This window comes from Pithys albifrons, chromosome 10, assembly GCF_047495875.1.
Source record: "Pithys albifrons albifrons isolate INPA30051 chromosome 10, PitAlb_v1, whole genome shotgun sequence".
In the NCBI taxonomy this organism is placed as follows: domain Eukaryota; kingdom Metazoa; phylum Chordata; class Aves; order Passeriformes; family Thamnophilidae; genus Pithys; species Pithys albifrons.
The window spans coordinates 22911005-22935655 of NC_092467.1; the positions used below are offsets into that span (position 1 = coordinate 22911005).

At 39.8% G+C, this 24651-nt stretch overlaps 1 protein-coding gene across 7 annotated transcripts in view; it reads left to right on the forward strand.

The window, feature by feature from the left end:
- The window catches only part of ST3GAL3 (ST3 beta-galactoside alpha-2,3-sialyltransferase 3), a 176749-nt gene that overhangs the window by 63167 nt on the left and 88931 nt on the right, over positions 1–24651 (forward strand). For all 7 annotated transcript variants that reach the window (XM_071564552.1, XM_071564556.1, XM_071564550.1 and 4 more), the window contains one exon: positions 2657–2749. In XM_071564552.1, coding sequence (XP_071420653.1) covers positions 2657–2749 — 93 coding nt within the window. The remainder of the gene's footprint in view (positions 1–2656; positions 2750–24651) is intronic.

Sequence of the window (24651 nt, forward strand, 5' to 3'; positions counted from 1 at the left end):
TGTGTCCCTAGATGGATTTAAAATGTAGAGTACTTTTCTGTAGCCTGCTGACTCAAAATGTAGCTACAAGAGAGATGAGCAAACACTGAATGATAGGAGGTGGCAGCTACAGTTGGTTTAGAGAACTGTTCTGCCTCCGGCACTTTGGATCATGAACTTCATCACATCCAAGAAATGTTAACAGCTCGGCCCTGGGGCTTTAGCAGCTCTGAGTATCTTTGTGGGGTTTGTACTGACAGCTCCCCCATCAGTAGGCAGCAATTGGCATTCTGGGCAGCTCACATGCAGGAGGGTTCCAGCCTGCTATTCTTCTGCAGAAACACCATGATGGGCATTTGAGTGACATTTTAATTTGATAATAGAAGCACCATTAAATCAGAAAAGAGAAAAATGCCTGTGTTTGTGGCACAAGATATTCTGTGTGACCACTGAGGTCATTTGAGACAGGCCTGCTGTTGAAATAGTTATTCAAGTTTGCCAGCAATGACTCACTAGTGTGGTGGTTGCAGATAAATTCCAGTTGCTTTCTACTTGTTTTTGAAGATTTTGGTGTTGGGCGTTTCTGTGTGTTGCCTAAACAAGGAAATTCCAACAACACTTAGTTTTGCTTGATAAAGGCTAAGATTTCTCACAATTCTTCATATCTGAAGTGCTGCAACAAGCTGCATCCTGCTGTCCCTTTTGACTGTGTCAGAAGGGATATATTTTAGCACCATTAAAACTTTGGTTTTGTCATCAACAGCCCTTTCCTTTGTGTGCCTATTTCTAATGAGATCCTGACTGGAGTCAGAACACAAATCATTCAGTGTAAGTCTTCAGGATTCAAACTTCTAGATACTCACATCTCAGATGCTTCCTCATCTCTCATTCAGAGAAATGTATTACAGTATCACCAGTGGAAACCAAACTTATTTGGGTTGTGCTAAGTAATGTTACACCTGTATCTATCTCTCCATGTCTGTATAATAGAGATAGCTAAACTTTGTTGTAAATAACTGACAGTGTAAATGGCCAAATGTATTTTTCTGTCATCCTACAGATGAGGAATTTTGATAATAAAATATTACGTGTTTAAACCATGAGTAGGCAGCATATTTATGGCAGAATTAGAATTAGATCCCATGTTCTTAAGCTTTTTCAGGTGCTTTCTATCTGAAAATATTTTAAGAAAGTAAATACTTACGTTGACTATTTATTTTCTTCAGTTTATTTTCTCTTCCAGATGTTAAAGGTTTAGAGTTTTATTCAGCAGAAATAGATTTTATTCTGTAAGAACTACAAAGGTTGTGTAGGTATGTATATATACAGAAGTAAGGGAGTTCTGTATACATAGAGAATTCTCTGATAGTTTAAGAACTATAACAAGTTTTTACTGTATGCCGGTAGTGGTAAAATTAACTGTCCATCTGTTGTTTGTCCAGTTGTATCTGGCTACTGACCTCCTGGGAGGTGATGCAGGAGCAGTACAAGAAGAATAGTTTCTACCAGTTCAGTGTGAAATTACTGTCATTCCAATACGTACTTTTGAAACTCTCTGACTCCATGCTCAGTGCATTTAATAATAGTTTGCTAGTTCAATGATATTGGGGATGCCTGGAAAAGAGGAGGGTTGTGATAATAACAAACTTTTCAAAATTATTTTTGTAGATCTACTGTGCAGATCTGTACTGTCATCTTCATTTGACTCCTGCTGTTGACCTGTAGGGAAAAACCTTTCATTACTTCCCTACTGCTAACAGAATGGTGTAGCAAATGCAGTATTATTGATGGAGTCTTTGTGGTAGTTAACACTTGCAGCTTCCACTGAATGTCAAGCATGGAACTGTAAATGCTTTTTTTGTTTGTTTTAAAGGGATGTTAACAGTTCTCATGCTGTGGCTGACATTAAGGTCTCTCTTACTTGGAAAACACAAGTTGAATTAACCCTTGTAATGTTTTCATGAAATGTAAAAATGTTGCAGGTGGTGAATAGGGACACAATGTTTTTTTTCCAGATCACTCAGTAGGTCTACAGTAAAAGTGTGTGCTGACCTGCAGTATATTTTATTGAGTTGTTAATCTTGTTTGTCTACAAAAACTGAATGAAAAACCCCCAATATTCTAAATATGGCCCAAAAAATCTCTAGTCAAGCTGAATTAAGACACATCTCAACAAAGCAGCAGCAGTGTCATCTCTTCCAAATACTGAAAGCACTCATCGCTTGATGACAGCCTGTCAGAACTGTTTGGAGCTTTGTTTCAAGTGCTTGAAAGGTATCTTCTAAATAGTTTTCTAAACAGTACTTTTCTGTAATTTTAACTTTGATCATAACTTAGAAAAATAGCTAAAGCAAAGTGCAGTTTATGTTTTTTCCTTTTGAAAGGCTGAAGTCTAGAATGATATATTGATGTTTTTCTTCCATGAGTTTTACCTTGCTAGGTATGAAAATCTTTCAACCAAACTAGTGATTTAGTGGTATTTCAGATCTTTTTACCCTTGTCCTTTGTTTGTTGTTCTCCTGTGATGCTATAGTGCAACAAATAAATATTGGCTGTGTTTGCTGTTACTCCCTGCAGCTGTTTTTCAGCAAAGCTATAAGGAGAAAAATAATGTGGATGATTGCAAAAGCCAGTTTGTAGCCAGGAGAGTCCTAATTCTCTACATGTTTTTCCACAGGCCTCCAGAATTGGCATCAAAGTATGCAAATTTCTCTGAGGGAGTGTGCAAGCCAGGCTATGCATCAGCACTCATGACTGTCATCTTCCCAAAGTAAGTAAATACTGTGGGGGTTTTTCCCACTTCCTTGTTGACTTCTCATCCTTCGAGGTGGGTGATCTGTAGAGTTTGTCTTGAAAAGTGTCATTACTCTGTCACTTGATTGGTTCAAAGGGAGGCCAGTGTAGAAATTCTGGGCTATTTGAGTGGTTAGTGGTAATGGTTTAATTGACTTCAATCTGACTAGGAGTTTGCCCAAAGAGTAGAGAGCTCTGGGTGTTGAGTAATAAAACCAAATTACGTTGTCAGTGTGTGATACAGATGCATGGTCAAGCTCATTGCTACTACCTGATGATGCAATGCTTAGGAAGCTTGAGTCCCAAAGTGACATATTCAGTTGTCTGGAATAGTAAAGTGTGGTGTTTCGTTGTTGGTTTGGAGTTTATTTATTCTTGGGAGAACAGGGTAAAGCATCGCTCAGGTGCCTGGAGTTTGAGAATTGCTGATAGACAGTTGAGAATATAGATTGGCAGGAACATTATTCTGTTAAGGCTCAAGAATTTCAGTTCGGAGCATCAAATGGAAAATTTGATCAAATGGTTATTTGACCTTTGCACAGTCTTCTAATACATGTGAAAAAGACATTCAAGTGCAATGATCCCTTTGGAAAAATAGGTTGTGAACTTTTTAACATAAATGGCATTTTCCCAAAAGTTATGTTTAATTTCTTTTGAGGAGGAAATTTCCATTATTTGAACATACAGAGTTTAGGTCAAGTGACCATGGCCTTCAAGCCAAGCCTGAACTAGTGGTATCTTCTTTGTTTTTGCTGGCAAACACGGTATCTGTGAGCTTTTTTAAAGTAAAAAAAGAAATAAAACTGACATTGCCTTGTAACCAACAGATAACTACAACTGGGTCTTAAAAATGACAAAGTAAAACACTGTTGTTCTCCATCAACAATTACCAGTAGAACAAACAGTTATCCTTACTATCTTCTGTGTGAAGTTTAGAACTCTGGTTAGAATATAAATAAACACTAGAACTGAAGGCGATCACTTTTAAATCTGTGTTTGTGTACATTTTAAATGTAAATAGAGGAGGATTAACCCATTATTGCAAAAATACTAATCTTACTTTAATTTTAAAAATACTTCAGCTTTAAAAAGGTTTTTTGCCTCCTAGAATCTGGTGTTATTTATTGTCTCCCTCAGCAGTTACTTAGAGATTGCTGTTCAGTCCCCTTCTCCCAGTCTCTCACTGCATTGAACTCATACCATGAAAGAGATAGTAACTTGTCTCTAGTCAAAGCAAGGGGTTGTTGCCTTGTTCATACATTGAAAAATCTTAATCATAGTTCTAAAGACAGCATCTCACTGGGTATTTATGTTCAGTTACTTCTCTAACATGGACCTTAAAACTTGCTAATGTTGACATTTTTTCTGTGACATCTTTAAATTCTTTATTAATTTATTTTAGTGTTGGACATTTCATTATTTTACCTAGTATTGGAATAAGGATGGCTGACCAGTAGTTCTGCAAAAAATTCCATGCTACACTGAAATTCATTCTCTTCTGCAACTTCTTTTGCACTCAAAGAACTGTGCAATGTTAATATTACCTAGCTAGGTATCATAATTCAATATATTAGAGACTCTTAAAGCCAGATTAGTTTGCCTGTTCATTTAAAAATATGAGCTGCATAATTTGTTTTATTCTAGCTTTTGTTTTCAGTTGCTTGTATCATTAGGAAACCATCACCTCTACAGATGACATTTTTTAGGCTTGGTCTTTGCTGTAAAATGTGTGTTTTTGTTGGGTTTTTTTATTATTTGGATAAAGTTGGTTTGACCGTTTTCAAGCATGAATAAAATGAATAAATGTTTTCCTTTTTAAGGTTCCTCACTTTTTAGTGCAATTTTAAATGTAAATAGGCAAAATATGATGGAAATAATTGAAATAGAATAAATACTTTTCAGAGGATGTAATTCTTGGTAAGTGCTTTTTTACTGGTGAAAGTGTGAGTTCAGACTTTACCAAGCATAAGCAAGTGGTAGAAGGATTAAGGAGCAATGCCCTGAGAAATCTCAAAATGTGGTTGATGGTAAGGAAAGATTAAATGTTTGTTTGTTTGTTTAAAGAGGTCTTCAGTCAATAAGTTCTCATTCTAGCAGTGCTTGATTCCTTCATCAATAACCCTACCTGGAAAAAATCTGAGGTTGGAGAGTACTAAAGAAAGGATTGGTGTTACCTCTAGAGAACAATGTAGCTTGCCTGACTTAAATGGCCACAGTCCAACAAAATATATGTTGTTATATCCACTACGAAATAAGACATCTGGGAGGAACAAATGCAGATCATACCTTTAAGACAGAAAAAACTCTGTCTTGGAAACAGACACTGAAAAATCGTCATGTAATCTCGGCAAAATATCATAGCTTAAATGCTATTTCAAGTTCATATGTACACAAGTTGAGAAATTTTATGTGAAGCACTGCCTTAAAAATACAAACCCTCACAATAGAAAACTTCTGGAATACTTTGTCCAGTTTTGATGGTTAAGTGTGAGAAGGGAGGGGAAATAGGAGATGGAAGGAAAGCCACAAAAATGAACAAAGACCTGCTTAAACAGTAAAGTAAACAAGACTCCTAGAAATAAATCATCTTTCTGAAGCAGGAGTTGTATCCAAATGTAGAGAATAGGAAAGAACTTTAACTTTGGCAAGTTAAATATAAACCATAATGAGATAGGCAAAAAAAATGTTGAGGAACAACTTTATAAAGACATTAAAAAAAATAAGAAAGCTTTTTGTCTAACTGTCAAAAGCAGAAAGCCTGTCAGAGACCCTGGAGATCTGATAGATATTAATAATATTACATGTGAGCTAAGGGAAGGTAAAGCTGTACCAGAGAAGTTATTTGCATTGCTATTCACTGCAGAGCAGTTCCCATGTGTAGCCTTCAATTCCAGGGGACAGGCGGGGGGAAACTGACAGAAGGTTGACATTTGGGAGCGAATCAGCACAAAGAATTGCAAGGAAAAGTTCTCACTTTGTGAAGAACTCAGTGTTGAAGGTGCCGAGTTACAAACAGTTGTGTATAATCATTGCATAAATTGGCCTTAGAATGGAAGAATGAAAAGCAGTAAACGTGCTGGGCTTTTCAAGAAGGGCTTGTGGAGTGTTTGAGAAACTGGAAACCACTAGCAAGCCTGGTTTCTGTATTAGGCTCCTCTTAGAACCTGTAAAGAAAGAATTAGTGCTCTTCACAGGAATAAAGGTGGTGACAGAAAGGAGACAAGTTTTCTTCTGCAGCAGGAATTCTTGCCCTGTAAATCTGCACGTGTTATTTGAATGACTGGATGGGAATTTAGTAAAGATTATTTAACTAATGCAGTGAGTCTGGATTTCTTTTAAAAAAATAACAACAAAACACATAAAAAAACTCCCAAGCAAACAAGAAAATCCTCCAAAACCGCCACCAAAAACCAACCAAACACTTGGTGTTTCAAAGACTTTTGAAAAACTAAATTGGTGTAGTCCTGTAGTGATTAGGTAGTGACTATGTAACGATTAGAAACTATATGGGAAAAATAAGATATATAGTATATGGAAAAAAATAAAATTGGGCAGTACAGGGGTGTTACCCCTGGAGCCTTCTGGAGAAAGTAGGCTGAGATCTCTGCTGTTCCAAGTGCTCATAAACTATCTGGAATGAAGGATGAGTAATAAAGTGCTGATACATTTTTCCAGGTGACAAGATCAAAAGCTGACTGTGAGGAATATCAGAGGGATCTCACAGTGGTAATTGATGGGGCAAGAAAATTGGCAGGCCAAATTCAGTTCTGATAGATACAAGACAGTGTTTGTCAAGAAGATTGATCTGACAGTGTATACCTAATGATGGACTTAGTTATGGCTTGCAATTTGGGCAAGAGATCTTGGAATTGCTGTGGATTGCTCTGGGACTTACCAACCAGCAGTGGCTAAAAGACTATGGATCCATTAGGACATAATGCAGAAAACCCAGGAATATGTTATGACACTATATGAATACCTCCATCTTCAATAACACATCTAATTCTCTTCAACTGATTTTGAAACAGATTTAGAAAAATTAGGAATGTATAGTGGTAATACAGATGAAACAAAAACATGGAGCTATTTCCAAGCCCAGTGTGCTGGTTTAAAGGTAAACCGGCAGAAGAAACGAACCCAACACAAAAGAGATTATAAGTCAGAGTTACAATTTAATAAAGATAGTACAATAAATGCAATGATACAAAGAGAAATGGGTTTTAACCCACAAACCCCAGAAGTATAACACAGCATCCCCAGGCACAAACAGAATGGTGTTCATTAGCCCCTGTGGTGAGCCCCACATGGTTCCTCCGAGTCCAAAGTAAAAAGAAGGGAAAGAAAAACCTGTTGGTGCAGATGGCAGTCGCAGTCCTGTCGAGGTTCTGGTCCTCCTCTGGATCCGACAAGTGGTCTCAGAAGTCTCCAAACCACAAGATTATATACTCCCAGGTTCAGGTGGGAACATCCATTGCCTCCCCCAGGGCAGGGAGTTCCATAATGGGTGATCTAACTCTGTGAGTCATGGGGTAAGACCCCTCAGGCTGGGTGTGAAGGTGCTAATGACTCTGCAGAGGGCAGTTATCACAGCTCCTGTCTCAGAGGCTTCTTTCACACCCACCTTACATCCTGAGGGGTCGGGTGTGCCCTGGGCAGCTGCTGCATATGGTCCCCATTGTTAACAGTTCAAGAGAAACGACAGAGAGGGTGGAGAATACACAGCTTTGGTCACACCCACACAATGATAAACTGGCCCCAGCTGCCAAAGTAGGACACCCAGAAAGATTGAATAGACTTACTTTCCTATTTGAAGTAGAGGAAGCAGAAGGTATTCAGAAGTCTGTGTAACATAGTGTATGACATGGTTTGACAAGATTTGGAGGTATTAAATGCAAATATGGTACACTAGGTTTAAAATAAATAAAGGCAAGTGTATTTCATGATATTTTCAGTTATGTTCTTCTGAGAATGGGTTCCATAGTGGTCAAAAAAAAAAAAAAGATTGACAGGTTCTATAGACTAAGTATTCAGCAACAGGCATGGAACTCTTAAGTCACAGGAGGCTGGACCCTTAAATGGATGTTGAAGGCAGCATGTAACTTTATATATTCCCTGTTCTTAGGCTTTTTTCTGAAATATTGAGCAATGGACACAGACATGGAATATTGAGCAAAATGGATGTCTGTTCTAATCTGTTGTTCCCTCACCTGTACTTCCTGTGTTTTTCAATAATTATGCCGTAAGAAGAGAGTGACATGTCTTCAGAAAAGCCTGATGTAATCTGAGTCACGACAGTGGCCTGCCCACCAAGAGAAATGCTTGCATGATCTCAGTACTGTGTCTCAGTCTAGGGGCTGGTCACACTGTGCTGCCTCTACTGCTCACTGTAGATGAAGGAGTTACCTAATTTTCCAGTTTCCAGGACAATACAATTCTGCCTCTTGCAAATCTCCCAACAGCAGATAATGAGTCAAAGTGCTTGAAGTAAAGTTTCTGGGTTTACAGTGATACAAAGAAAATTATAAGCATCATTGGTAAAATGGCATCAATAGGTCAGTGAATTAGACTACTATGTTCAGTGATTTACACTATTTCAGTAGTTCTGAGGTCACCTACAAGTCTGGAGCTAGTGCTTTGACCTTTTGGTAGAAGACACTAACTTGTGTTTGCAGTGGTAACGCTGCAGTCTCCTGCGTGTCTGGCCTTGCTGTGGAAACGATGCTGCCTGTGTACTGTTCTTTCTATGCCCTATTCTTTATCAAATGAGAAAGGAGGCCTCTGCCCACGGTTTGTGGCTGACATGCCAGCCTGGGACAGTTCAGCTACTCACAATTTTCCAACCACAAGCTCTTGTAAGTTGGCAGCTAATACTAAAAATTAGAGGAGGCGGTAATTAGAGAGGGAATGTCTGCAGCCTGCAGACTTGTGTGTCTGTGTTTGGTAGGAGAACATGGCAAAGAAGTATTTAAAGAAATAGTATCTGAGAGTATTTCAGAGAAAAGTGCAATATACAACAAATTTATTGGTGTTGTGACCAAAATAGTGAATTTAACATTCATGATTCAGATATATAAGACTGTTTTTGCACCAAGGTTATGTTTGTAAGCATCTTTCTAGTCAATTCATGCTAAGAAGGTCTTATATGAATCACAAACCTCTTTAAGTCAGAAACAAAATCATTTTGGTTTGATTATTCTGGTGCAAACTTTCTATCAATTAGCAATTGGTATTTGCTTCAGTCATCTTTTTTTTTCCTCTTATTTTTCAATGCCACAGGCTGCTCTTCACTCTGAGGATAAACAGGCTCTTCTGTAAAGTCTTCTGGGTTTATATTTTCATGCTGAATTGCTTCTTTGTACATAAAGTTCAAAAATTTTTAAGGTTTCATATCAGCAGAGAATGCGTGACACAGATTTATACCAGCCACAGAAACTGCAGTAGCTTTCTCTAAAGTCATTCTTCTCTGTTTTTTTTACCCTGATGTTTAGTTCCCCCTTGATTTTGTAGGTCATAGACTCCTGTGCCTTTCTTCACTTCCATGGGCCAGATGAGTGTAGCTGGGACAGCACTAGAAGGCCTTTCTCTAGAGTATGTAGGGTAGACTCTTCGTCTCTTTTACATCCAAGCTTGAAAAAATTCCTTTGCCATTGGTGTCTTGCAGACGTAGTTTACGCAGCTTTTATACATTAGGAAAAGAATCAACATTCCTACATGCAAATAGCGAGTAGGGACTTTGGGTGGAACAAGGGTCAGGATAATTTAAAATTGTGATCTCCTAATCCCAAATACTTCCACATTCATTTCCATATTTACGTCCAGGAAGCTGTGCCTCTTATAATAAGCTCACAAGAGCATCTTTCCATTCCGTGCATTTCTGCTTTGTTATTTAGATAGTCAGAAAAATAATATTTTAAAAAGAAAATTTTTAACCCTCTGCTTAGAACTGACTTTATTCGTGTTTGACTGTCTTGGCACCTCATGAATTACTGCCGTGCCCAGCAGGGGCTTGTACTGAAATGACAGGGCATGAGCTCAGTGCTCAGAGGCTGTCAGTGCAGGTGGCGGCTGCTTCCTTTGTGCTTAACTGCTTAAGGAGAGCAGAGGAAGGTAAAGGATGGCAGATTCACATGGTTCTTGAGAGCTGGATATAGGCTGGATAATTAATGTGCTGCTGAGGATTGCTATGGGAATTCAAAACTATTGCCTGACTGTAGTGTCATCTGTCTTCTGCATAGCTTGGGGTCTGTTCAGGTGCAGTGAGTAGTATCTCCCAATTTTTTAGGATTTATAAAATTGTGTATATATATGCTGAATTAGTTATTGATAGTAGGGGGGTTTTTTTGTCTTATATATATATATATATAATGTACCTCTCATTTTGAAACACACTGAAGTGGTTAATTTTGTTAATTTGAGCTGTGAAAACAGCTTGTCTCCAATGAAGAGTAGACACATCTTGAGACTTGCACTGAAGTCAGGAGGGTCCCTGTGTCCCAGACACTGCTGTGAGAAAGTATTTTCGCTTTCCTTCAAAATGAGATTGTTACTCTTCAGGAATGGGGAGTACTCCAATTCCTGTCCCTTCATTAAGTTTCTTGTTCTGTGCTTGTGCATTCAGGAATAGTGTGTGATGATGGCAGAGGTTGTTTAGAGCTCAGAGTTACATTTGGTGTCCCAGTAACTGCTGCAATAGCAACTCTGGAAGGAAATTTGTATGTGCCAGTGTCCAAAAGCGTGTTTGGGGAAGATGGAGTGCTGACCTGGAGTCTTCATCACACCTCCCCTCTGATCCTGTACCTTGCTTATTCTGCCTGTCCCCACAGCAAACACTGAGGAAATACCATTGTTGCGTTATTGAGGTGTATTGTGTAGTGCAGGTGTATTTTCTCCTGTGTAGTGCTGAACATCTTTAGCTTCCCTCAGTTCCTTTGTTGACTCTGTCTAAGGAGTTCAAGACTTGCAGGAGGGGAAGGGAGGGATGAAAGAGGAATTGACAGTGCCCTGGTCAGTTAAGCTGTTTCTCATTTCTCCAGGCTGTTAAGTGCCTGGCTTGTGCCAGGGGTATTGGAGCATGCCACTGCTCACCCTTACCTCCTCTTACCTCCTTGCACTATGTTTTGCAAATCCCAGGCTAAAAAACATGCAAGCCAAAACATACACCCTCTCAAATCATTCCTGGTGTCAGGGTACCTCAGAGTTCCATTTTCCAGTAACACATCTTCCCATGCAGTCAACTGCTGCTCCACTGTCACTGCTGGCAAAGGGAGTAGTTAAACTCCTCTACCTTTCTTTCCTTGTGAATTTTATGAAGTGGTACCTTTTTTCTCTGTTATGTGTTGGCTCTGGAGTGAAGATTTTCTCAGTTTTTAACCTCTGCAGTTAGTGTGTTGGGTATTATATATAATTTGGAGGCACATGCAAAGAAGGTGATATTTTAAAAAAATTGTGTTAATGTAGATTTTGAGTGACAGAATTGGGTCAGAGTATACAACAGGTATAATTCCTGTGTTTGTTTTATTGTCATGGGCTCATTTGAGAGATTTAAATCTCTCTCACAGTTTTGCCTAAAGATGACAAGCGTGTTATATCACAAAATATTTTTGCCACAGCTGGCTTTAGTGAACATGCAGCACAGTCTGTTAGGAGGCGTTTGCTTTTAATGTTCAAACTAGGATTGTTCTCTGAGCTCTTGTTGCTATTTATAACTGGAGCAATTGGATTGCCCTTCACTCCCCTGACTGCTTCAGTCCCTTCCACCTGCCTTGTCTTGCAGGAGGAGACTGGGATTGAGGCAACATTTGATAACTCATGTTCAGAGTGTTGCAAACCTCTAGTACTGAAGTGGTTGTGACTAAAGCTTCACCCTACAGTATAGTCAGATAACTAAATTCTGTATGACAGATTCCCTGCATTCATTTTTTTTTTCTTAGAGAACAGTGATTAGTAATGTATTTCCAGAGATAAGCAGATGAAATTGTACACAAACTAGCTTCACTGCTAGCTCTGAAATTCATGGCACTGATTAACCAGCTGGAGCTTGTACTTCAAAACAAAATTCAGTGGCAACAACTCATTTTTTCACTTCTGGCAGCCTCTGAAGATGTGTGTGCTGCTGTAGTCAGGTTGAAGTAAATGTGGCATAATGTAAGAGTAGATGTAAAAAAAAATTAAGAAAGGAAAGGGCTCTGTTTCTGTGTCTGCATTCCCACTGTTTGCTTCAGGAGTTCGTGCTGCCCTTTGTGCTGCTCCCCTGCCTGAGCTGCCTGTGCACAGTGCAATAAACCTGGTAAGCAAAATAATCCTTACGCCTAAACATGAGTTTTCCCTCCTTCATCCATGTACATGTTTTATGCAAGATTATTTTTAATCCAGATCAGTGCACTGATTCAGTTTATGAAATTACCATGTCATTATACAAACCTCCCTGGGGTTCAGCTTGAGAATGAAGAGCTGAGGTGGTGGCAATGCAAAAACTCTGTAAGCCTGGGCACAAGGACAGAGGTATGGGGAGCTGCTGCTCAGGAGGTAGGGGTATGGTGTCACATTCAGTTCATGTAGGTTGTTCTCTCTATGACTTTTTAACCTTTACAGAAATGTGCAAAGTAATACATGCAATTCCCACATGCTGGTCAAGACAGTAGATTCTGTTTCAGACCCATTTTTGGAGCTGAAATCTTTCACGTTTAACCTCTCAAAATAAAGTATGTGATTCCATGTGATGTGCAGGCTTTGTGCCTGAAAAGTTTGTCTTCAGATTCTTCTTCGTGACTTCTGAATTAAGTAAGACTGTAAAATCAAAGCTGGATTATGGACACATGAACTTCACTGAGCATGTGCCTTTCTGGCTTTGAAAAAGGTGCAGGGCATATGTGCTCTCATTTGATTATGAGCACACTGCATCATATGCCAGAGCGGGAACAGGACAGGTTTGGTTTGGTTGGGATTTTTTTCTGCTATTTTTTTGGTTTTGTTTTGTTTGGTTTGGTTTTTCAGAATGCTAAAGTTATTTCTAACTTGTGAACTCTAACAAAAAGGGATAGCTTTGCAAATGTATAAGTAACCATATTTGCGTGAGTATGATTGTAATAAAAACAATAAACTTAATTCATGCCACCAGATAAGCATATTTTATTGTGCACATATGTTTGGGCTCTGTTTCTGTGGCCTGTCTGCTCTTAAAGCTTTACCAATACTAATGTTTGCCTTTCAAGAAAAATCTTGCCTCAAAGATTGCTTGAGGATCTAAATGCATTTGAGTGACTGAAAATATCAGTGAGCAAGGAATGCAAGAAATGAAAAGTATCAGTGAGCATGAAGATTAAGCTGTAATACTATTGTGGGTTTGATATACAAGTCTTACTTTCTTTTCCTCACATTCCCATAAGAAAATGTTTTTGGGTATCTCTGTTTTGGTTAAAACTCTGACTTTCTGAAGGTTCATCTTTATTGGCCCAGCCCATCATCTCCTCAGAGCCCCAACATGTTCCCTGGTATCTCTGAGGCTCTGTCTGTCACCAGTGATTTCCTCTTGCTGTAGGAAAGCATGCAGCTTCCCTCAAGGTCTTCTGAATTATGTTCAAGAGTGAATAATTGTTCCTTCTGAACTCCCTCCTAGTCATTTTCATCCGTCTATCTTTGGGTAGATTTCAACTGAAATTATTTTCTTACTCTACCTTTCCCTCTTCTCTATTAGCGCTCACTTTGTTCTATTATTGAAATGTTTCAGGAGTGTCATTGGTTGCAAATGCAGTCACTGAGCCAGTGTACATTGGCTGAGAATATGGATGAAAAGCAAGCCTGATAATTTATGCAAGATTATTAGACCAAATTAGAAACAGTCTGGGGAAGCCTCCAACTCTACATTAGGCAAATGAAGGTAAAAACTGAAAAGATTAAAAATTCCCTTTGTAGCAATGTGAAAAGTCACTTGAGAATATTGTTCAGATAACACTGTGGAAACTCTGACTCCCTTGCAGCAAGAACAGCATAAGCTCCTTTGTCAATTATTTTCTTGGTGCCTGTACTGTAATTCTGAGCTAACTGCAGCAAAATAAAATCCATAAATGGATTACTAAATACTATAGAAGCAATGCTGTAAGTGTTGTAGTAGTGTCAGGGATCACAGTAGCTTGGTGAAGTTCCTGTGGTTTCCCAAGGACTCCTGCTCACCAGTTCAACCCAACCAAAAATACACATAATGCTGGAAACCAGGGCAAGAGCAGTACCATGCACTGCAGTGCAGCTGCCTGCAATGGGATGGCAGATTGCACTAGACTTGCTCACTATGGGTATTTTATTTTACTTCTATTTTGCTAAATTCTGAAGATTTTTGCATTCCAGAAAAGTTGTTTCCTTTGTGTAATCTGCCATACCTTTAAGTGTGATCCTGTCCTTTCTCTCCTGAAGCACTTTGAGTCCTTGGTTTATTGGCACAGAAACTTCCTGTGTGTTAGTCAAGGCTGTAGCTTACTCCAGTGTCCAGGTTTTAAACCAGAAAAACTGTGTCCAACTTTCTTGAGAAGTGTTTCATTGTAATTTTCCTGGAAATCCTTGCATCTGCCATGCTAATTTGCTGTTCTTTCAGGCTTAAACAACTGATGTAAACTTCAGGATTATGTATGTTTCAAATAACACATCTTGTAATCTTCTTGGAAAAAAAGAAAAAACGATTCCAGGTTTATATGGTTTCCCCTTCCTAAATTGATATTTATGTCACACCAATGTTTCTGATCTGTTTATCAGCTGTGCCAGCCTAGGTTCATGTTTATACCAGGGCAAACCTAGGAATAAATTGCACTGTAGAATTGCACTGCTGAAAGTGATGTCAGTGTGATAAAGAGATTCCTGAGACTTGAGTTAATTTATCTGGGAGTGAAACAGATTAAAATATGTATGACCTTCTGTGGGGTTTTGGAGAACGTGAAACTGGAAGAATATATAAATGTGTCACTGCACAACACTACCTATTGGCCTAAATAAAAAGCTTTGTGCATCTGGTTTTACTTTGGGCCTGCCTCTGTTAGCAACCTCTGCTGCCTGTAATGGAAGTGATGCTCTGTTAGCCACCAGAAGTGTTTGTTTCTGTGCTTGGGTCTTTTTTCTTTTTATTACAAGCAGTTTACACTGAGAGTGAAGACCAGCCCATGGATGACCTATTCTAAATACAAACAGTTCCCATGAATACTTCTGAAAAGGTGGAATAGTTTTAAGTTACCTAGAAACAACAAGCAAGGGAAAGCTGTTCATGACACGATGACTTTCCCTGTCCCTGCAGCCAAAACGGGGCTTTGTGATGTGCAGCACGAGCAAGTCCACAGGGCAGCAGCTGTTGTGGTGGGAGAGCCCCTGCCTCCATTCTGGAAAGGAAACACCACCAACTTTGGAACCGTCTCAGGGATGTTCAAAGTCACACCAGCTGCTTCGCAAGGCAGTGAATCAGGGATAAGTAGCACAGCATATATCTGTTCTGGGAGTTTTGTTTATGTTTTAAGAATTTGTTTGTAAATGTGTAACCTGATGGATGGGCACAGTATACAGCAGTCTTAGTGTAACCTGTGGCAAAACAAGCAACTCCTTAGAGCCAGTAGTGGTCAGCTCTTTTTGCTTTTGATTTATTTCTTAAACAGTGTCTGTGGAGTTTAGGCATCTGCAGAGAAAGATGCTGGTCCCAAGGCTCTGATTAAACAGGCCAGCACACAGTCTGCTGTCACTGACTTGTTCCTGCTGTTCTTGGAACAGTTGAGAAAGGATGTGCAGAATTTAAAGGAGGCCAAGAATGCTTACAGGTCTTGGTTTAAGCAAAGAAGACTAAAATAAGAAAACCACAAAATTTCTCTGTTTTTTTGACTTGTTGGGGATTTTTGTCAGCACATGTACCAGGCATTTCTTCTCCTTAAGACAGATATGATCTCCTGGGTAATAACTATTTATGGAACAACAGGATACTTAACGGTTTATAAACACGGGGCTTGTTTACTTCTCCTCTGTGACTGCTCATTTCACATAGGGGTTTCCTCATCTGTCAAGGATAAAGAAACTTCTCTGAGTAGACACATCTGTAAAGGAATTATTGGCCATGCTCTGCCATAGTGTCTTGGCAGAAGATCTGCCCTCTCAGCCAATAAAATTTTCCACCTGTGCTCCGTAAGGAAGGTACTTTAGCAGTAAAGTAGTCATCTTGTATTTTCTAAGAGGAAAGGGGAAGCTCTTCTGCTTAATTCTCTGAGGTCTGGCACCTGTTGCTAATGGAGGGTGTGGGCTTGAAATGCTGATTTCTGTCTCTTCTCTGGGAAGCAGATTCTTCATTCCTTGGTACTGCCTTAGTAGGATTTGCAGTAGCTAGTGGACTCCTAAACCATGTCCAGACAGGAAATGAGAGGAAACAGGGCTAATAGTTTGGGGGTTTGTTCTCTGTATTAATGGGACTTGATTTCCAGTGTTTTGTCATCTCTTGTGGATTGTTGGACAGAAAACACAGGGAGGAAGCACCATTTCATTCTGCATAATTAGCTGCCAGACACTGCACCCTTTGAGAAGGAGGGAACAGTGATGGTTCCAGGCCAGCCGAGAGAAAGAGGAGAGAAATCCTGTGAAACAAACGATGTCTGGAGTGCTCTTAGATACAGAATATTACATGTAGAAATTCAGAGCTGTGTGAGATCTGCAGTGATGACTGACGTGCTGTCTCCATCTGAACAGTGGCTGTGCAATGATGAACTGCTGTGATGTTTTGACAGATGCCAGTCAGAGGGATGTTTTTGACAGATTTTTTGTAATGATTAATGTCACTCCAAGCAATTGTTTGTGTTTTTACATGTTTGTTTTAATTCATCTCCTATTTGTTTCCCTTTTGCAGCAGTGCCCAGTTTACCATAATGAGATTCAGGAAGCTGGAATCAGTCTCAATTAGTGAGGCTACTGTAAATATTTTCACTGACAGAACTGTCTTTATTCAGTTAAGATCTCAAAATACTCTAATGTTGTTTTATGTTTAACAGAAGATCCAGTAATTCAAATAAAGCAATACCAGCAGGGCAATTTATTCTGAGATAGTCCTGTCTTCAGCTATTCTAAAGAAACTGCTCTCTGAAGATGCAGGAACCCCAGTAAAAGGCAGAGGAGAGGTGCATGAGGGAAGAGGAAAAGGTTCCCACAGACAGATCTGACTTTATTTAACAAAGTTGCCTGGCCTGTCTAGAAGTGCACAGGTGGTGTTGTCTGCAGTTCTGAGTAATGATTGGAGTTGCCTGTAGCTGGAGAGTGTGGAGCAGCCTTCAGTGACAGCCATTCTGCCATGGTGGGGAGAGGAATTGTAAGTACCCCAGACATCTGGCCTAGGAAGAGCCCTCAGCAGCTTGTTCACAGTGACTGCCCTGTGGCTGCTAAGGAGTAAAAAATTAAGGGGGAAAATCAGTCTTAAGCACTCAAGGTTTCTCTAGAGTTGAGAGAATCTCTAGCTTCTAGAAATAAATTTTTAGCAGGACACTGACTTTTACCTGCTGCTAAGGTGGTACCCAAGACCTGGCATGTCAGCTCATTTACAAAGACTGAGACACATGAGTGGAGGTTTCCAAACTTGTCCCAGTTGGCAAGTTTTGAGAGGGTTTGTCTGCTACATTTTATATTGGTTTTGGGTTTGGGGTTTTTGTAGATTACAACGGACGTTCTTATCAGACCACAAAACAAAACTTTAAAAAAACCAATCCAATTTCTCCAGCAAATCGCAGCTGAAATTCTTGAACAGTACCTTGGAAATAGCTATGAAACTAAAACCTATAGTTAGCCAAATGCAAAATTATGAGTATACCTGGCATCAATTTCTTCATTTCTCAGCTACTGGAAGATTTTGGAGGCTTGTCTTGACTGCGGGAGAAGTGTCAACTCTGCACAATGCTCTGACTCCATAATGCTGCTTTTCACAGCAATCCTAGGGAAAAAGACACTTGTTCTCTGTGTTCCAGGGCTTGTTCCATGCCACAGCCCTGTGCTGTTTTCTCTCACATGCAAGGCAATCACTTTCCTCCCTCTCCCATTTTTGTCCTGAGCCCTCCTTTTGGCTCCATCTGTCTTTGCATGTGAATGGAGATTGTGTCCCTCCTTTACCGCTCTTGGGCTACATTTCTGTTTACTTTTTTATGTAAACAAGATAGGAACCTTTGTTGTTCACAGCATTTTTAAGTCTTTTACAGTAGTTCATAAATCCTGTGTCAGGAAGCATGTTCAGTGTGCATGTATCCCAGTTATACTGCTCCCCAGCTGAGCTTAGCTGTCTATAGACTTCCCAAAGCACAGTAACGGTACAGATGAGAACCTGAGACAGGCCTCTTTTCTCAATTTTTTGGAGGAATTTTGGATGGAATGGGAAGACTCAGAGGTAGCAGAGAAGAATAATACAGTATATACTGGTGGACCAGAGGGTTCTGGGTCTCTGGGGCATTTTAAGGGAGCACAAGTAGTCCTGTGGTGGATTGTAATGAACCAGTGCGAAGCTTTGCCTCCTTGGCCCTGGAAATTCCCTCAGTTCCCACTGGCAGGTACAAACTGATGGGTTTCCAGTAAACATCACTCAGGAAAAGACACCACAGTTCACATCACCCCTAGAGCAAGACAGCCACCTTTACTCTGCTGAAATGAAGTAGCTAATTTGTTTCCCAGCAGACTAATTGCTCATGGCTTATTATAGAGACTGTTTGGTGCCCTGTTCTGAAGACTGTTTGTTCTGGACAGCATGTTTTAGAATATGTTTGTATGTGCTGGCAAATTTTTCAGGTTGTGCTGGTGTTTTTTTAAAGGTCACCTTGGGTTTAGAAAAGTTTAAAGAACTGCAACAGCTAAATAGAGACAAGAAATTCAAACAAATCCTGAAGGTGGTTGATTTGTGGATTTCTTTTCAGATTTTCAGTCTGAACTTCCTTAAATTTGCTAAATTACTGAACTGACTCATTTATATCTATGTTCTAAGGCCGTCCTGGCTTTATTTCCTACAGCTGCCTTAGAACTTTCCAGGTTTTCTTCAATTACAGTGTTTCATTAAAATTATTCTTGCAGTATTGCCTTAGTTTCTTACTGTGTCATGTCATTCTGACCTAAACCTGTTTCTTAAATCTGGAGCTAAAATTACTACTACCATTGTGTAGTTCCCTCTCTCTGTGAGATTTTTGTTGCCTTTCCCTTATCTGTATAAATGAATGACAGATGTTTTTGCCTGGGCTGGTCAGTGGTTTTATTCTGCACAGCACAATGGGACCTCAGCTTTCCTCCTCAGGCTCTGCAGTGATTAACGCTGTGAGTAACATTTCTGGAGGATACTGGATTATTCTGCTGTCAAAAGATTATTCTGCCCTTCCTGTGCTGAGTCTTTCTGCCTCTTCTGCAGTTTTGCACACTGTGCTTGTTGAGTAGCCCTGGGATTATGGGCTACTGCCTTATCCATGCTTTTCCTTCCATGGTAAAATCTTCTATTTGTTCTCTAGACCACCATGTCTCCTGGTATGCTGTGATACTGCAGGGTGATACTACAAGTATGAAAACACTTGTCAGATCACTCTGCTGAGCCACTGTTCGTGATTTCTGTAACTCTCTGCCTCTGAACCTGTAGAACTGTTTGGCAGCCAGATGATAATGATCTTACTTTAACATTTGATGTGATGCCATGTTTTTTGTGTTTGGAATGTACATTGGAAAGGGCAGAAATTAGTTTTGGCTGGAACTTCAATGCAATCTTGCAGGCAGTAAATAACAAGGACATTAACAGGAAAAGAGAACCCAAACACTTTGTGTTCTGGGTTGGCTTGTATGAATCAGCAAGTCTATATTGCTAAATAACAAGACCAGATTGCTAAATTTAACCCAAATAGTATAGCCATGTAGAGATATAACCCATGGGATTCTGCTCCAAAACTGGTCTACAAAAAACCATCAAGCTGCCTCCTCTTCACATAGCTGAACCCTGAACTGGGGCTTTCTCTTTTTAGTGTTATTACAGTAATGTGCTGCTTTCTCCTCCTGTTTACACTTGTATTGCTCCTTTTAGTCCCTTGTAAAATTGCTATGAAGTTAATCCTCCTCATTTGTCATACTTTCAGTGACAAGATCTGCCTCCTTTCAGTAACTCCCTCTTTTCCACTCTATTAAATTCAAGCTTATTGGCCTCTACAGGACTCTGCAGACAGTTACTGCCAACCACTTAAGTGTTTGCTGAGTTAAACGTAAAACCTTTTTGTCTTTCCAAGGAAATTTGGGAACATTTTGACAGCTCACACAAGTTGTTTGCAAGCCTGTAGTGGATTTAATTGCAAAGATAAATTATTAGGTGATACTTTACTGTAAAATGTTCAGAATTATTTAACCCTTTTATCTGGGTACCTGAGACTAGGGAGAAAAACAGTATGAGGCAGAAGAGAGCTCATCTGTCTGAAGGAAAAGAAACTTGATTTGAATTGCATACTCTTTGTCTGCCAGATGTTGCTACAAACCACCCTACGAGTTTCAGTGCAGTAAGTTTGAGCAGCATGTTATGTAGTGCCCACATTAGGCATGAAGTGATGAGTATGAACCTGCCTTTGGAAGGGGGGAGAAGCTCAGCACTCATAAGCCTCATGGGAAGCTTTATTCTCTCTCACGTGGCTTTCCTGCTTTTGGGACTGGGCTTCTACCTTGGCGTGGCTCTGTGTGTGTGCCAAGTTGTCTCGGCAGCAGCTTGAGGTCCTTGCACAACGCTGTGTTCTGTAATGTGGATGTGCTGTATGGTCTCTGACTACAAGGTAGGATGGGGTATCGATTGGGTTTTATGTTGCATTTCTCAACTGTGTTCATTAATCAGAGGGAGGAGGTGGATCCTAATCCATTGTGAGCATCCTGAAGGGCAAGTCTGGGCATTGTAGAAGAGTAAAACTGCATTTTATTAGCAAATAACAGACATGCACAGCAATGATGGAAATAATTGAAAAACGATCATGGTACTAATATAATAGAAGCTATAAATGTTACAGATCAGCCTCATGGGAAATTTGTAAATGTTGAATCCTTTGCTGCCTTTGTGATTTCTTCCTAAAATTTTCATTTCCAGATGCCCTGAATTATATTGATGAAGAGAGAAGAGAAGCTCTTACCTTTGTTGCCTTTCAGTTTGCAGACAACTGGCAAAGCATTTTGGCCAGAGGGAAAAGAAGAGGTTTTCTTCTTGCCTGTGTTGGTTCAGCATAGTATTTTAGTCCTCTAGTTCGGAACTAGTCAGAAAATGAAAAGACTAATAATGGGAATTCTTGTAAGGTGCTAATTTACTGTGGTTTGTCAGTGTTTTCTGCAGTTCTTGTACCATCTGAGTTTAATGAATGCAACTCTAAATTTACTGTCTTGGTTTGCCTACAGTCAGGGGACAATAAAAAATTCCCCAAAAAACTGATAGTTATGTCTGTACTTTGGTATCTGGAAGAGTGAAGGGGAAGCTAAAATAATTCAGTGACAAGTGTAAAAGCTCTGCCTGCTGGGATGTGTGACAAAGAGTATAGATTTCGTTTCTTTCTAAAGGAGCACATCTCCTGCAAGTGCTGTAAAATGTATTTACAGGAGGAAGGAAGCCAGCTGAGGTACCAGAGCAGCAGTCAAATCGTGTGTGTCACACTCTTGCAAGCCCTAGGAATTATGTAGGAAAGTGAGCATTAGCACAGCTCTGTGGAAGCAGCCAGTATATTTCATAGCAGACATTTAATAGTCCATTAGTACTTCTGGTGACATTTCCACAATGTCTAAGGTGCTTATTAAAAGCACATCTATTATGGATTATATTTCAGAAAGGAGGCATTTGTGGGCAGGAATGCCCCACTGCAGTGTATTACTAATGTTAGTTTTTAAAATTTATTTAAAAAGAGAGAGAAGAATGTGCCCAGTGAAGGTATAACTTAATAAATCTTTGCTGTGTGCATGATGCTTTATACTGCTGTGGCATAAATGTACTAAGAAAAAATGCATAAAAAATATTTTCACAAGCCAACTCTGGTTTCTTTTCTGATTGGTTTCAGATCTTTGACTTTAAACTAACATTTCCAAAGTTTAGTCTATATCCATGTTTTTATGTACCTTAAAGTCTGATTTTCTTTTTGCTATATGTGCTACAGGGCTGTAGCCCACATGCTTTTAATACTTCTGAAATCTAGGCCAAAGTTTTTCAGGCTTATTTTCCTTAAATTGACTTAGAAAACTGAACTCTGAGTAGCATATTTTGAAAAAGTTGACCTCAGTCACTGAAAGTTACTAAAGCACAGAATTTCATGCAGTGATGGAAAGGCATTCTTCGTGCTGTCCATCCCTTCAAATGATGTAATGAGGTAATGGTTGAACTGTTACGATAAAACTTATCTCAAAATAATTTCTGAGTCAAGCTTGGCATAGGACTATTCAAGAGAAAATAATCCAAGGAAGTTATAGATGGCTTAGGGGTAAATATACTAGACTTGGTGCCTACTTCACAAGCAGGCAGAGTATTAACTTGAGCTTTCTTCCTCCTTCACTTGGATACAGAAAGATAATGAAGTCAGTGCTAAGGAGTCTAAGGTACTTCCAGAAGAAGATAGCAGGACCGACTCTAGGATGACTGCTGGGGAGAAGGAGGGAGAAATTTCTGAAGGAAGGGCAGTTCGGGAAGGGCCCTGTGGATTACAGAAACAGGAGTTGTTCATGGGGTTGACGGCCTTTGCTAAATCACTGAAATGTGGTGTTTGTGTTGTCAGGAGCCTTGGCCTCATCAGAAGGACTCAGTCTGGGATTGTTACTGTCCTAAGTGAGCTACCCCCTCTTTGGATGCTCACAGTCTCTTTCATGCCTGCAAGGCTCTGGCTCTAAGTGCTTTTTGGACTCAGGCTTTGATTATACTTCTGGAGAATAAAACCTGCCATCTAGCTGCCAGCATAATCCAAGTGCAGGCTGGTCTTTCTGTTCTCCAGCCTCTTGCTTAATACCTTTTGACAGATCAACTGGCTCAGTGCTGAAATGATGTAGAAATGTACCCTCAGATCAGATAAAGGGAAGTCCCTATTGCTCCCATGGTGTGTTCAGATTGAGGAAGTGTTCTGCTTTGTGCTGGCCAAGATGGTTCATGGGTATAAATTATGAACTCGCATCACTTGTCTGAGCACATAATTTGCAGATTTTTGACCTCTCTGCCAATCACTACATGTTTTGTGAGGTTACTGGGGAGCTTTGACTAACAGAGGAATTTGGGGGATTGTTGAATTATTAATTTGACTTTAGCACAAAAGTAAAGCATCTTTCCTATCTATGCTTATTAGTTGCATATGTTTATATTAGTTGCACAGTTCTGTAGTTTGATGACTATGTTGAAGAGTGGCTTTGAAAAAAAAATAAAATCAAAATATTAGGGAGAAGTACTTGTCACTGTATGGGCAACCTTGGTTTAGGGTAAAAGTCTAGAGATTTACGCTTGAACGCATGCCTCGATTGGTTAAATTATCCTTGTGTGTTTTATGCCAGGTAAATATGCCTATTAGCAATGGGATGACATTAAAGCTACAGATTTCCAGTTTTGTTGAATGTCAGATTTAAATTGTGATTTCGAGAGGATGAAATCCTCTATTTTTATACATTAGTCTAGTTTTCACAAGCTGTCCCTACTTCAACAGAGCAGCTACTAGTAATTATCAAATTAAAGCCTTTTTTTCACTGTGTAATCTTTTCACTTGATTAGGCTGATAGAGGTCAGAAAGAGTTACAGAATATCCTTGTATAAAATGGTATTTTAGCATATCCTTTTTTCTGAGATTTGAGCTGGATAGGAATTGAGCTCTCACAGCTTTATTGTTCCCTTGCTTCATGGGGAGAAGGATCACAGAATCACTGACTAGATAGGGTAGGTAGGAACTTTTGGAGATCGTCTAGTCCAAACCTCCCTACTCAGCCTGAAACAGGTTGCTCAGGACTATGTTGAGGTTTGTTTGAACAACCTCTCTGGGCAACATGTTCCTGTGTTTGACCACCTTAGAAGTATTATTTCAAATGGAATTTCTTGTGGTTTAGATTTTTTCCCATTGCCCTGGATGTTGTGCACCATGAAAAGAATCTTTCTGTAAAGAATCTTTCTGTCCTTCTTGACTGCCCCTATCAGGGGTTGATGCACATTGATAAGATCCTCCTGAGCCTTCTCTGTTCAAGGCTGAACAATTGCAGTTCTCTCAGCCTTCCCTCATGGCAGATGCTCCAATCCTTTAATCATCTTAGCTCGTTGGACTTGCTCCAATGTGTCTCTCTTGTAGTGCGGAGCCCAGCAGCGGCCCCAGCCCTCCAGCAGTGCCCCCCCAGTGCTGAGCCAAGGGAAGGGCCCCCCCCCAGGCCCTCTCCTCATGCAGCCCAGAGTGCTTTTGTCTGCCTTTGCTGCACCAGCGCAATGCTGGCTCTTGTTTCACTTGCCCACCTGGATCCTCATCTTTGCTTGTCTTACAGTCTGTGCCCCATCTCCGTGATACCTTGAATAAAGGCTTCATTCATCTTTGAGTTACCTTTTGTCCTTCATTTTCCTTAATTACACCCTTGCTGATCATTAAAAAGAACCCCATTGATCAAGAGGTAGACTACCACGGAAACTATCAGTAAAACTCGTTGCATGGTGGTTTCTTCATCATGCTTCTGCTCATTGTAGCAGCAAGTATTTTTTGTAAGTTAGAGTCATTCTGTTTTCATTTGTACAGACAGGAAAAAGCTGGAGGATAGAGTATATCTGATTTAAGCCTTAGCTGTCCTCTGTGTTGCAGGTTTGTAAATCTGCCCTCCCATCTTTTCTGCTTTCCAATCTCGTACACATAGGAACCAACCTCAGAGCAGTAAAACATCTCTGGGCTACATCTTTGGTCTCTCTCACCACTAACAGCA